Here is a 14,863-nt window from a genome sequence, read left to right as displayed (position 1 = left end):
CGAGATGTCCACCTGGAAAGCTTCCTGTCTTTCAGCCTGCCATGCTGAAATACACTCTGTTGGATACACTCTGTTAGATCCTAAGCTGAAAAGATTTTGGCTGCACCACTTTCTTGGACTAAAACAATTATTCTTGGCATCGGTGATGTCAGGACTCAGTCCACGTCAATCATTAATCAAGTGTGCAAAGTCAGTAAAGAGCAAGGTGTCAGAGTTAGAAGACACAGTGGGAGACACACCTGAGCTGGTATCACATAATCCGCCACATCCCAGATCCGGAATCCAAGTTTAGAAGTGTTGGTCACAGCCACGCCCTTGACCTTGGTCGTAACGGAGCTGACCACGGAGTCAGTTTCCTGGTAGCCCTTTTCCCACACAAACACCCACCTATAAAATAAAACAGGTCTCTTAAATTGCCATTAGGATTCAATGGATTTGAATTGATGGGGAACCGTCTGCTGGGCAGTGGCTGGAAGTACAGTGTTGGCTAATTACGTGACTTTCTACAAAGCTACACACCTTCTAGGGGGCTCCATCTCCACTTCTGCCAAATGGGGATAGTAGCACCTAAACCACAGTAGCGTTTGTGGGAAACCAATGAGGTGGTGCAGGTAAAGCACTCAGCACACTGACGGCACAGAGAAAATGCTCCATGAATATTGTCTTTATTACAGGTAAGCACTTTTTCTTTCTTTCTTTTTTTTTTTCTTTTTGAGACAAAGTTTTACTCTTGTTGTACAAGCTGGAGTGCAATGGCGCGATCTTGACTCACTGCAACCTCCGCCTCCAGGGTTCAGGCAATTCTCCTGCCTCAGCTTCCCAAGTACCTGGGATTACAGGCATGCGCCACCTTGCCTGGCTAATTTTCTATTTTTAGTAGAGACGGGGTTTCACCATGTTGGCCAGGCTGGTCTCAAACTCCTGAGCTCAGGTGATCTGCCCACCTCAACCTTCCAAAGTGCTGGGATTACAGGCGTGAGCCACCGTGCCCAGCCATTTGAGCACTTTCAATGCCTATGACCTATGGGAATCACCAAGAGATAATACAAATTATAATAGTTACCACTGGAGTGTTCATAGGCACCAGGCACTGATCTAAGCTCTTTATATATATTAACTCATTTAATCATCATTATTTCCATTTTACAGAGGAGGAAATGGAGACCCAGAAAGGTTAAGTCACTTGCCTAAGGTCACACAGCCAGTGAGTGGCAGAGTCAGGATTTGAATTCAGGCTAGAAGCATCTGAAGCCTTTTCTCTCACCCACTATGCTCTACTCTAAGCTCCTCCGACCCACAGCACACAACCCACAGCACACAACCCACAGCACACAGGCCGCATGCAGCCCAGGATGGCTTTGAATGAAGCCCCAAACAAATTCGTAAACTTTCTTAAAACATTATGAGATTTTTTTTGTGATTAAAAAATTTTTGTTTTTTAGTTCATCAGCTATTGTTAGTGTTAGTGTATTTTATGTATGGCCCAAGATAATTCTTCTTCTTCCAATGTGGCCCAGGGAATCCAAAAGATTGGACACCCCTAGGCTACTCTTTCTAAAAAAGAGAATTCTACCCTTTAAGGAATTTTTAAGAGTAGTTTGTAGTTTCTTACTTTTCCCCAAGAATTCTGGTCACATATATGGTTCTCTCCTCTGAAGTGGGAATATGACTACCAGTTTGAACAATTAAAAATCCAAAGGGGCTGGGTACAGTGGCTCATGCCTGTAATCGCAGCACTTTGGGAGGTCAAGAGGGGAAGATCCCTTGTGCCTAAGAGCTTGAGACAAGCCTGGGCAACACAGGGATCTCTACAAAAATAAAAAATTAGCCAGGCATGGTGGCACATGCTTGCAATCCCAGCTACTTGGGAGGCTGAGGTGGGAGGATCACTTGAGCCTAGGAGACGGAGGCTGCAGTGAGCTGTGATGCCACCGCACTCCAGCCTGGGTGACAGAGCAAGACCCTGTCTCAAAAAAACAAAAACAAAAACAAAAAAAACATCTACAGGCATTAGCTTATAGGGGTTAGGACACACTGGAGGCAGCAGGTCTTTGTTCATGGCTCAGCTCCACCATTCACGAGACATAACTTTGGCCAAGGTGCTTAACCTCATTGTGCCTCAGTTTTCCCCTCTATAATCTGGGAGTGACAGTAGAACTTCACAGGATTGTTGTGAGGGTAAATGAACTAATGTATGTCAAATGTTTACAACAACGTTTGTGAGTCATGGTTGGTCATGGAGCAAGTATTGACACTGTGGAAATTGGCCAGTACTACAAATAAGAACCCCTCCCCTCCGAACTGCTGTTAAACATCTACTAAAGACTATTAGTGTTGTTATTTATAGAATCAGGAAATGCTAGGTTTCTCCTTAAGTCCTAGATGCTGAGACTTCAGAAATTCACTGGTTTTTTTGAGGTCAAGAGTCTGAGACCAGCCTGGCCAACATTGTAAAATCCCGTCTCTACTAAAAATACAAAAAATTAGCTGGGTGTGGTGGTGGGTGCCTGTGGTCCCAGATACTCGGGAGGCTGAGGCAGGAGAATCACTTGAACCTGGGAGGTGGAGATTGCAGTGAGCTGAGATCATGCCACTGCACTCCAGCCTGGGCAACAGAGTGAGACTGTCTTAAAAAAAAAAAAAAAAAAAGAAAGAAAGAAAGAAAAGAAATGAAATGAACGGTTTTGGTTACTTATGAGTGTGTCTGATCAAGCAGTCTCCAAGTTCATTGCCCAGCCTAGAGATGGGCTTTCCCCCGATGGGCTTTTCCCCTTACAAGTCCAGGGCTTCTAGGAATTCAGCTGCAGTGTAAGCTTCCATTTAATTCCAGTCTGACACACAAAAGCTTGGGGCAGGAAGACTGATGTACTCATCAAGCACAGTGAGTTGCTTAATTTAGAGACACAGGGTTTCATGCCACTCATTATCATGTGATTATTTCCTCATCTCATGATTGTTAACAGAGTTAGATAGATGAGAATTGCGTGTTCGGTCTCTTTTTGAGGAAGGGTTGCTGTAAGAAGAGACCACAATTTCACCAAGATGAGTTGGATGAAAAAGTTAAGAGATGAGGTTAAAAAAAAAAAAGCCTTAATTCAGGTCCTGAGTCAGTTTTGATTATAGCAAGATGGACAAAAGCAAAGCATTTACTGCTTTAAAGATTCTCATGACTGAGACAGTGAATACGTCATAAGCAATCCTACAGAGCTGTGCTGTCCAATAAAAACAAAATGCGAGCCACATATATATATATTTTTTTGAGACAGGCTCTCGCTCTGTTGCCCAGGCTGAAGTGCAGTGGCACAATCTCGGTTCATTGCAACCTCTGCTTCCCAGGCTACAGTGATCCTCCCACCTCAGCCTCCCAAGTAGCTGAGTCTACAGGTATGCGCCACTATGCCGAGCTAATTTTTTGTATTTTTGGTAGAGATGGGGTTTTACTATGTTGCCCAGGCTGGTCTCAAATTTCCTAAGCTCAAGGGATCCACCTGCCTCAGCCTCCCAAAGTATTGGGATTACAGGCGTGTGCTACCACAGAGCAAGACCCTGTAATTTAAAAGTTTCTCATAGTTATGTCAAAAAGTAAAAAGAAATAGGAAGAGCCAGGCACGGTGGCTCATGCTTGTAATCCCAGCACTCTGGAAGGCCGAGGCAGACAGATTGCTAGAGCTCAGGAGTTCGAGACCAGCTTGGGCAACATGGAAACCTCATGATTATAGAAATGAGAAATCTCATCTCTACAAAACAAAACAAAACAATAATTAGCCAGTTGTGGTGGTGTGCACCTGTAGTCCCATAATTCCAGAGGCTGAGATGGTAGAATCACTTGAGCCTGGGAGGTGGAGGTTGCAGTGCACTGCACTCCAGTCTGGGTGACAAAACGAGACCCCGTTTAAAAAGAAAAAAAGAAAAAAGAAAAGAAAAGAGACAGAAAAATGAATTGTAATGATATATTCTGTGTAACCCAATATAGCCAAAATATTTTAACATGTCATCAATAAAAAATGTATTGATGTGACAGTGGTACTCTGTTTTTTTTTGAGACAGTATCTCGCTCTGTTGCCCAGGCTGGAGTGTGGTGGTATGATCACAGCTTTCCGTGGCCTCAACCTCCCAGGCTCAAGCAGTCCTTCTGCCTCAACCTCCCAAATAGGTAGGACTATAGGTGTGTGCACCATGCCAGGCTAATTTTTGTATTTTTTTGTAGAGGCAAGTTCTCGCTATGTTGCCCAGGTTTGTCTCAAACTCTTGAGCTCAAGCGATCTTCCCACCTCAGCCTCCCAAAGTACTGTGATCTCAGGCATGAGCCACTGTGCCCAGCCTCTTTTTCTGAACTTATGTTTTTGAAATCCAGTGTGTATTTTACAGTTATAGCACATCTCAATTTAGAGTAGGGACGGTTAAAGTGTTCAATAGGTACAAGTTACTAGTGGCTACCATACAGTGCAACACCACTATGGATATTTTCCACAGTCGTAATTTTACAGGTACCCTAAGGTAGATGAGCACTGATACTCCCACTGGCAGCAAATGCCAAAAGCAAAAAGCTGCAGGGGAGCTCCTGCCCCCAAATGCTTCAAGTCCAATCAGGGATGTGAGTTCAATTCACTGGCTAGCAATGGGTCTCAAATATATATATGTGTGTGTGTGTATATATACACATATGTGTGTGTATATATATAATATGTATACATATATATATTTGAGATGGAGTTTTGCTCTTGTGGCTCAGGCTGGAGTGCAGCGGCGCAATCTCGGCTCACTGCAACCTCCACCTCCTGGATTCAAGCGATTCTCCTGCCTCAGCCTCCCAAGTAGCTGGGATTACAGGCCTCAGCTAATTTTTTGATTAGGCCCGGCTAATTTTTTGTACTTTTAGTAGAGACGGGGTTTCACCATGTTGGTCAGGCTGGTCTCGAACTCCTGACCTCACCTGCCTCGGCCTCCTAAAATGCTGGGATTATAGGCATGAGCCACTGCGCTCGGCCAAAAAAAAAAAAATTTTTTTTTTGTTTTACACAACTCCATCAGTAAAATTTACCATTTTAATCTTTATTTTTCTTTTGGAGATGGAGTCTCACTATGTTGTCCAGGCTGGTCTTGAGCTCCTGGCCTCAAGCAATCCTCCCACCTTGGCCTCCCAAAGCACTGGGACTACAGGTGGGAGCCAATGAGTCCAAATCTGGGTGTGGGCCAGGTGGTTCTGATGTTGAGTCTGCACCTGGAAAGCCATCCTCTTGAATACTGTCTGTACCTACTGCTGCTGCTGACAGATATTGGAAGTCAAACCTGCTCCGTCATGGGAATTCCCTTGGGCAGTGTTAAGATTCCAAACCTCACCCCAAAGAGGGGGATTTGTTGCTTTTAAACAATTCCTCACATGAGTCTTCCGTGATCAGGTAAACTTGGGAAACACAGTTCACTGGTTCCGAAATGTTGCTAAACATCAGAATCACCTGGGCAGCTGATCATATGCTACAGCAATTAAATCAGAAGGTCTGGGTATGCGTCTGGGCACGGTGGCTCATGCCTGTAATCCCAGCACTCTGGGAGGCAGAGGCGGGTGGATCACCTGAGGTCAGGAGTTCGAGAGCAGCCTGGACAACATGGCGAAACCCCGTCTCTACTAAAAATACAAAAATTAGCCGGGCATGGTGGTGGGCGCCTGTAAATCCTAGCTACTCGGGAGGCTGAAGCAGGAGAATCGCTTGAACCGGGGAGGTGGAGGTTGCAGTGAGCCTAGATTGCACCACTGCACTCCAGCGTGGGCGACAGAGGGAGACTCCATTTTAAAAAAAAAAAAGGGTCTAGGGACGGAAGCCAAAGATTCTCAGATGGTTCCAATGTGCAGTTTGGGGACCACTGCACTAGGCAATACGTGTCAGCCCAGCAGCTGTAGACACAAGAACACCCCAGGTAAGCCTTTAAAGTGGCCCCAGGTGGCAAGGTAATTCTCATCTTCTCTCTCAGGTTGTATTCAATAGTAACAGGTGCCAGCTGGGCGCGGGGGCGCACCCCTCTAATCCCAGCACTTTGGGAGGCTGAGGTGGGCGGATCACCTGAGGTCAGTTCAGGACCAGCCTGGCTAACATGGTGAAACCCCGTCTCTACTAAAAAATACAAAAATTGGCCGGGCGTGTGGCGGGCGCCAGTAATCCCTGCCACTCAGGAGACTGAGACAGAAGAATTGCTTGAACCCGGGAGGCGGAGGTTGCAGTGAGCCGAGATCGTGTCATTGCACTACAGCCCGGGCGACAAGAGAGAAACTCCGTCTCAAAAAAAAAAAAAAACACACAACACAACACAACACAACACAACAAAACAAAACTAACAGGTGCCTTCAAGTACAATGGCACATTCAGCGAGGCCTGAGGGCGGCAGGGCATCTCTAGCCTAAGGGCGCAGCATGGGGAATGACTGACTAGGCCAGGGCAGGTGCCATAAAAGCCCCACAATCCCACAGAACAAAGGAAGCAAACTTTAACTACTGTTGAAGTCTGACCTCGCTACTACCACATAGTGATACTGCCTAGTGATCAAAAGAAATGACCAGAAGCCACCGACCCAGAAGGAACCAAGCGGAAATTCCAAGCTTTGGTTTTGTCGGCAAATCAGCAGGATGGGAAGTGGAGAGCGAAGATTGAGACGTTCAGGGCGAAGCCCCTACAGCCAAGGGGCACTCTGGGGGATCAGACAGGAGAGGGTAACGGCCTAGCCAGGCTTTGCCTTTATTTATTTTGTAAAGAGCAGGGTCTCGGACTGTCTCCCAGGCTCGAGTTAAGTGGTGTGATCATAGCTCACTGCAGCCTCAGCCTCTTGGGCTCAAGCGATCCTCCCACCTCAGTCTCCTAAGTAGCTGGGACCCCAGGCGCGCGCCACCAGGCCTGGCGGATTTTTAATCTTTTGCAGAGACGGGGTCCCACGATGCTGCCCAAACTGGTTTCGAACTTCTGGGCTCAGGCGATGGTCCCGCCTCGGGCTCCCAAAGTGCTCGAATTACAGGCGTGCGCCACCGCGCCCGGCCCAGGCTATGGCTTTGAAACAGCAGCAAGCAGCCTCTCGCCCCCGGGGCCCGGCGCGGCGGCTGGGGCCCAGGGAAGGTGTCACCGCCTTGGCTCGCCGCCCCCGCACTCGCCCAGGTGACCGAAGCCGGGATGAGCCGCCGCACGGGGCGGACCCGAGGGCAGCCCCCGCCGCGTCCCCCGCGGCGCCCCCCGCCCGGCCCCGCGCGGCCGCGCTCACCCGATGACGTAGGCCAGGATGAGCAGCTGCACGGCGCGGTTCATGAGCCCCACTTTGCGGCTGCGGATGAGCACGATGCGCGGCGTGTCGTACTCGAACAGGAAGGCCGCCAGCGCGGCGCAGCAGCCCGCCATGGCCACGCCGCCTGCTCCCCGTCCCCGAGCCCGTCTGGGTCCCAGTCCCCGCTCGGAGCCCCGCTCGGAGCCCCGCCCAGTCCGCCCGGCCTGCCCGCAGCGCCGTCATCACGGGGAGGGCCCGGAAGGAGGCGGCACCGGGCGGTCGGGGTCCGGGGCCTAGGGGAGGGCGCCACCACCCCGTCTGGAACTGTGACCCTCTAGGGGGCATGGAACTCGCGGGGAGGGGGTGGCCTTGCCCTTGGCCTTGAGGACGAAAGACTCCTTCAAAAGGCTGGCGAGGGGCCGGGCGCGGTGGCTCACACCTGTCATCCCAGCAGTTTCGGAGGCCGAGGTGAGAGGATCCTTTGAGTTAGAGACCAGCCTGGACAACATAGCGAGACCTCGTCTCTATCAAACAAACAAACAACAAAACAAACAAAACACAAAAGCAAAGAAGCCGGGCGTAGTGGCGCTCGCCTGTGGTCCCAGGTACTCGGGAGGCTGAGGTGAGAGGATCGCTTGATCCCGGGAGGTCGAGGCTGCCGTGAGCTGTGATGGCGCCACTGCACCCCAGTCTGTGAGATGAAGCGAGACCCTGCCTCAAAAAACCAGGAACCAAAAAACATCAAAAAAGGCGAGTTGGGGAGTAATGACCTTCGCAGGAGGGCCAGGGAGAACAAGAGACCCTTTCGGGGAAGATGGGGGCCGCTTCTCATTTGGGACCGAGTTCGAGTGAGGGGTAACAAGCGACCTCCCTTAGGGGTCCTGATGGGTGCCAGGGACTTCCGTAGAGGACCCGGGGGCTGTGCGGAGCAGCCATCGCTCACCAGTGAAGGCTCCTAAACTGGGGGAGCTGGGGCCGCGCTGTCCTCAGCCTCTTGGGAAGCAGCCTAAGTATCAGGTGTCCTGTGAGCCCTGGGTGAGAGCCACACGCCCTGTAAAATGCCCCTTCTGGATTTGAAGCCTGGCCGCATTCTCACTCCAATTCAGATACTTCCTTAGTTGCAGCCCAGGGGAGATGATTCTGTGGTCATCCTTTCCACTGAGAAAACGCTATCACAACTTTAGGGGAGAATTGAGAAATAGCAAAAGTGGGGGAAACAGCCAGCGTTCCACCCCATGAATACAGTTTTCCGTATGTATATTTGTTTATTCCCTTTAGATATGCTTTCCTTTTCTTTCTTTCTTTTTTTTTTTTTTTGGAGACCGAGTTTCACTCTTGTCCAGGCTGGAGTGCAGTAGCACCATCTCGGCTCACTGCAACCTCCACCTCCCAGGTTCAAGCAGTTCTCTTGCCTCAGCCTCTTGAGTAGCTGGGATTACAAGCACCCGCCACCACACCCAGCTAATTTTTGTATTTTCAGTAGAGACAGGTTTTCACCACGTTGGCCAGGCTGGTCTCCAGCTCCTGACCTCCCATGATCTGCCCGCCTCGGGCTTCCAAAGTGTTGGGATTACAGGCATGAGCCACTGCGCCTGGCCCAGATATGTTTTCATAGGTGAATGTTATATTTAGTTTCCCTAATGCATTCAGAAAATATTAATAAGCACATCCCATATGCCAGGTACTGTCCAGTGAACAGGACAAGCAAAATATCCTGCCTTCATGCAGCATAAATTCCAGCAGGTAATTGGTATAAAGTTTTGGTTTGTAATCACAGTCAATGGCTGTGCTTTTCATTTTCTGATTCCCACTACTTGGTTTCTATATTACTGCAGACTCATCATAATAATTTTTAATCCATGGACCATTTCTTCTGGAAAATATACCATGATGCCTGTAACTGCGCTCATCTGCTTGCTTCTTAGTTTGTAGATCCTATGCATAATCTTTGATACAACATTTTTAGTTCATTTCCTGGATGTGAGATTCCTAAGTAAACCACACCAACTTGTTTTTCCCAATATAGAGAGGTGAATAATAAAATTTGCAGAAAACAGGCAGCATCTGCCTCTAAGAGATGGAATTGTTAAGTTAGAGGGAGGAACAGAGATGCCTATGCCAGCCTTGGTCCAAAATGGTCCCAGGAAAAGGTGGTGGTATTTTATTCATTCATTTGACAGAAATTTACTGAGTGCCTGTGTTGTGCTTGGCAGTTTTCTTGATGCTAGGGATATGGAGTGAACAGACAAGGAAGGTCTCTGCCCAAATGGAGCTTGGTGCAGTTGGGAAGCCTCAGATTATCTGTAGAAGAAGAAAACTCCATTGCTAAATCCTCATTGGAAGGAGACTTAAAAATCATTTCCTTAAGAATCAAAAGATGGCTGGGCACAGTGGCTCACACCTATAACTCCAGCACTTTGGGAGGCCGAGGTGGGCGGATGATCATGTGAGGTCAGGAGCTGGAGACCAGCCTGGCCACCAACGTGGTGAAACCCCATCTCTACTAAAAATACAAAAAACTTAGCTGGGCATTGTGGCAGGTGCCTGTAATCCCAGCTACTCTGGAGGCTGAGGCAGGAAGAATTGCTTGAACCTGGGAGGCGGAGGTTGCAGTGAACTGAAATGGTGCCACTGCACTCCAGTCTGGGTGACAGAGACTCCATCTCAAAACAAACAAACGCCCCAAAAACGCCAGGCACGGTGGCTCACGCCTGTAATCCCAGCACTTTGGGAGGCTGAGGTGGGCGGATCACCTGAGACTGGGAGTTTGAGACCAGCCTGACCAACATGGAGAAATCCTGTCTCTACTAAAAATACAAAAAATTAGCTGGGCGTGGTGGCACATGCCTGTAATTACAGCTACTCAGGAGGCTGAGGCAGGAGAATTGCTTGAACCGAGGAGGCAGAGGTTGCTGTGAGCTGAGATCATGCCATTGCACTCCAGCCTGGGTGGCAAGAGTGAAACTCCATCTCAGAAAAAAATAAATAAAAAATAATGGCAGCAATCAAAACACATTTCCAGCCTTCATTCATGCTTACCCTATATTAATGAATTAGTCCCAACCTTACAAATCTTGAATTTAGATGGTTTGCTTGTGTTTTGGAATGGGGTCAGTTAAGAAAAATGTAGAAATGCAAGTTTTTATAAATTACTAGTTGGTAACATCATTAGGCCCGACCAAAGAAGCTGATTCTAAAAAATGATTTGGAAAAGAAAGTTATTTTGTTTACACTGTTGGCCTTGGTTTATCTCTTTTTAAAAAATAACTTTATTGGCTAGACACGGTGGCCCATTCCTATAATCCCAGCACTTTGAGAGACTAAGTTGGGAGGATTGCTTGAGCCCAGGAGTTTGAGACCAGTCTGGACAACATAGGGAGACCCCCATCTCTATAAATACTTTAAAAATTAGCCAGGCATGCTGGTGCATGCTGGTGGTCCCAGCTACTTGGGAGGCTGAGGCAGGAGGATCACTTGAGTTTAGGAGGTCAAGGCTGCAGTGAGCTGCAATTGTGCCACTACACCGCAGCCTGGGTGACAGAGTGAGACCCTGTCTCAAAAATAAAAAAGGCCAGGCATGGTGGCTCACGCCTGTAATTCCAGCACTTTGGGAGGCCGAGATGGGTGGATCACTTGAGCTCAGGAGTTCCAGACCAGCCTGGGCAACATGGTGAAACCCCGTCTCTACAAAAAGTACAAAAATTAGCTGGGCATGGTAACACATACCTGTAATCCTAGCTACATAAATTAAAAAAAAAATAAGTTGGCCAGGCGTGGCTCACACCTGTAATCCCAGCACTTCGAGAGGTCGAGGCAGGTGGATCACTTGAGGTTGGGAGTTTGAGACCAGCCTGACCAACATGGTGAAACCCCGTCTCTACTAAAAATACAAAAATTAGCTGGGTGTGGTGGCGCATGCCTGTAATCCCAGCTACTTGGGAGGGTGAGGTAGAAGAATTGCTTGAACCCAGCAGGCGGAGGCTGCAGTGAACTAAGATCATGCCACTGCACTCCAGCCTGAGTGACACATGAGACTCTGTCTTAATAATAAAAATAAGGAAAGAAAGAAAGAAAAAAACGGATCAAAGGCATAAATATAAGAGCTAAAATTATAAATATCTCTGATGAAAACATAGGGGCAAATCTTTGTGACCTCGGATTAGACAGTGGTGTTTTAGATTTAGATTTTGTTGCCTAAAGCAAGGCAACAAAAGAAAAAAATAGATAAATTGGACTACTCAGTCAAAACCGAAAAGTTTGCGGTTCAAAGTTGCCATCAAGAAAGGGAAAAATCCACAGAATGAGAAAAATATTCACATATCCTATATCTGTTAAGGATCTAATATTTCAGATGTCGTAAGAACTCTTAAAACTCACCAATAAAATGACAACCCTATTTAAAAATGGGCAAACATATCTGAATAGACATTTCTCCAAAGAAGATATACACATGAGATCAATAAACACGAGAAGATTCTCAATATCATTATCATTAGGGAAATGCGAATCAAAGCCACAGTGAGATACCATTTCCTCCTCACTAGCATGGTTATAATTAAAAAGATGGACAATCAAAAAGCTGGCAAGGATGTGGAGAAACTGGAACCCTCACACATTACTCGTGGGAATGTAAAATGGTCCAGCTCCTTTGGAAAACAGCAGTTCCTCAAAATGTTAAACATAGAATTACTGTAGGACCAAGATAGTCCTCTTCCAGGATTTCCCCAGAGAATTAAAAAGATATTTTCTGGGCGGGGCTCAGTGGTTCACGCCTGTCATCCCAGCACTTTGGGAGGCTGAGGCAGGTGGATCACTTGAGGCCAGGAGTTCAAAACCAGGCTGGGCAGCCTGGAGAAACCCCATCTCTACTAAAAATACAAACATTAGCCAGGCATGGTGGTGCATGCCTGTAATCCCTGTAATCAGCTACTCAGGAGGCTAAGGCAAGAGAATCACTTGAACCTGGGAGGTGGAGTTTACAGTGAGCCGAGATCACACCATTGCACTCCAGCCTGGGTGACAGAGCGAGACTCCGTCTCAAAGTTAAAAAAAAAAAAAAAAAGAAAAAAAGAAAGAAAAGAAAAGATATGTTTGGCATTTGGCCTTGTCTCTTTAACCTTCCCATGCCCTCTTGGGTCTCTTCCAAGTGCAGCTTCCTTTCCTGTTCTAAGGCATTTCAAATAAACTTCCACCCCTGCTCTGGAAAAAAAAAAAAGATGTTCATGCAAAAACTTGTACGTGAGTATTCGCAGCAACATTCATAATGGCCCAAAAGTAGAAACAACCTAAACGTCCATCAACTAATGAACATGTAAACACAATGTGGTCCATCCCTGCAATGGACTGTGATTCAGCCACAGAAAGGAATGAAGCACTGACACGCACTGTACCACGGATGACCCTTGAAAACACCACGCTGAGTGAGAGAAGCCAGACGCGACAAGGCACTTATTGTGTGATTCTATGTATAGGAAATGTCTGGAGTAGGCAAATCCATAGAAACCGAAAGTAGAGGCCAGGTGCGGTGGCTCACACCTATAATCCCAGCACTTTGGGAGGCTGAGGTGGGCAGATCACCTGAGGTCAGGAGTTCGAGACTAGCCTGACCAACATAGAGACACCCTATCTCTACTAAAAATACAACATTAGCTGGGCATGGTGGTGCAGGCCTGTAATCCCAGCTACTTGGGAGGCTGAGGCAGGAAAATTGCTTGAACCTGGGAGGCGGAGGTTGCGGTGATCTGAGATCGCACCATTGCAGTCCAACCTGGGCAACAAGGGCAAAACTCCGTCTCAAAACAAAACAAAAGAAAACTGAAAGTAGATTAGTGGTTGCCAGGGACTGGGGGAAAGAAAGGTTGGAAAGTAACTGCTAATGAGTACAAGGTTTCCATTTAGGGTGATGAAAATGTGCTGGAAAAGAAAGTGGTGATAGTTGCGGAACCTGTGAATATACTAAAAGCTGCTGAACTGTACATTTAAAAAGAGTAAATTGTATGATATGTGAGTTATGTCTCAGTGATAATCCAATAAACAGGGAGTAAACAACCAACGTCTCAAGAAAAGCAAAGTATATACCATGAATCTATGGGGCCAGACCTCATATTCTTTCTTCATAGGGGAGCATCTCAGGCCCTCACACCAAGCTTATCGTTCTTTTTTTTTCTTTCTTTCTTTTTTTCTCTCTTTTTGAGACAGGGTCTCACTGTGTCACCTGGGCTGGAATGCAGCAGCATGATCTCGGCTCACTGCAACCTCCGCCTCCTGGGTTTGAGCAATCCTCCAACCTCAGCCTCCCAAATAGCTAGGACTACAGGCATGTGCCACCATGCCCAGCTAATTTTTTGTATTTTTGGTAGAGATGGAGTTTCATCAGATTGCCCAGGCTGGTCTTGAACTCCTGAGTTCAAGCGATCTATCTGCCTTAGCCTCCCAAAATGTGGGATTACAGTCGTGAGCCACCGCGCCTGGCCTCTTTTTAGTTCAGATGTGACTGGAGCAGTTTCGATTTTCTGGTTCCTTTGTTGCTGGTGAAGCCAGTTCGTCAGTACCCGCTTCCTCTAGGCAGAGGTGGTGCAGCAGCCGTTTTTATACTATGTGACCTTATCCTCCTGGCCATAGCTGACTGGACCACAGGTGGGAAACTGACCCAACCGGGCCAGTCTCTCCTTTGGCTTTGGCATTGGGATAGAGACAACTCTTTCTTCTCTGCAGGTGATTGGAACTGATTTGACATAACTATCGCATGCATGGAGAAGCTGAGAACAGTAATCTGCAGAAGCAAAATAATGAAACAGCTGGACAAAGACGCACAGAGGTGAGAGAGACAAAGAGAACAGCCTCTGGTTTCTGCTGAGCTTCCACTTCCTGGTTTTGTCCCCTCCCCCCGTTCACCTTTACCTTTGAGATACCGCCATAATCTTATAATAAATGTTCATTTTTTACTTAAGCTACTAGCCTTCTGAAACTTGGAATTGAAAAGACTATGGCTATAGCCCTAGGATCTAACAGATGAAAAATGTATTATGTCACCAGTAAAGTAGGTGGTAAAACAAACATTTGTATGAATGCAGTAAATTAGAAAGAGGTGGGACGTATTGCCCGAGGCCACCAGTACTAAGAGCAGCAATACACAAATAGCCCATAAAAAAGAAATGTTTCTGTAAAAAGCAGAGCCAAGAACTCCAAAAAACTCATCAGTCTGGGGCCATTTAGTTTAGAGACCTCAGTGTGCCTTAGGGTGTCATTTGGTTACAGTTATGTAAGACTGACATTTGTCACAATGGCCTTGAGCTGCAAAAGGCCAGTCAGAAGAGACAGTGTCATTTGTTCAGGAGAATCTACAATGAAAAAATGTTTAAATTAAATGTTTAGGCATTTAAAGATGTAAGACTCGCTTATCTGGCACATAGACATTGTGAAATACGTCATTGTATAACAGAATGACAGATACGTGTGGCACACAGTATAATTATATATACTTCCAGAAACAGAACGTCTAAATAAAGAACAAGTTGATAGCAGAAGCGAGGAATAAATTATTTTATAATTTTGCTGTTGCTTTCCCCGGGTAGTCCTTAAAACTGAATCTATTGTGGAACAACAACAACAACAAAAAAAA

At 46.9% G+C, this 14,863-nt stretch overlaps 1 protein-coding gene and 1 long non-coding RNA gene across 5 annotated transcripts in view; one reads left to right on the top strand and one right to left on the bottom strand.

The window, feature by feature from the left end:
* P2RX4 (purinergic receptor P2X 4) overlaps positions 1–7,699 on the bottom strand; it is a 24,558-nt gene extending 16,859 nt beyond the window's left edge. For 2 of the 4 annotated variants that reach the window (XR_004176229.1, XM_031650827.1), the window contains exons 1-2: positions 7,243–7,578; positions 240–387 (exon numbers count right to left, since the gene is read on the bottom strand). Coding sequence is in view for 3 of the 4 variants with exons in the window: in XM_031650827.1 (XP_031506687.1) it covers positions 240–387; positions 7,243–7,376 (282 nt within the window). In the remaining variant the exon portion in view is untranslated. Of the gene's footprint in view, positions 1–239; positions 388–7,242 lie in introns of all 4 variants that reach the window. The other 2 variants (XM_017946251.3, XM_017946252.3) reach the window with 2 other exon arrangements.
* LOC108581149 lies at positions 7,426–14,863 on the top strand. The gene is made up of 2 exons (XR_001893046.3): positions 7,426–7,710; positions 13,957–14,863. It is a non-coding gene; the product is annotated as an uncharacterized LOC108581149 (long non-coding RNA).

The sequence above is a fragment of the Papio anubis genome, chromosome 9 (assembly GCF_008728515.1).
Source record: "Papio anubis isolate 15944 chromosome 9, Panubis1.0, whole genome shotgun sequence".
Lineage (NCBI taxonomy): Eukaryota > Metazoa > Chordata > Mammalia > Primates > Cercopithecidae > Papio > Papio anubis.
Note: the sequence above shows the minus strand (reverse complement) of the source record. Positions and strands in the feature narration are given on the sequence as shown.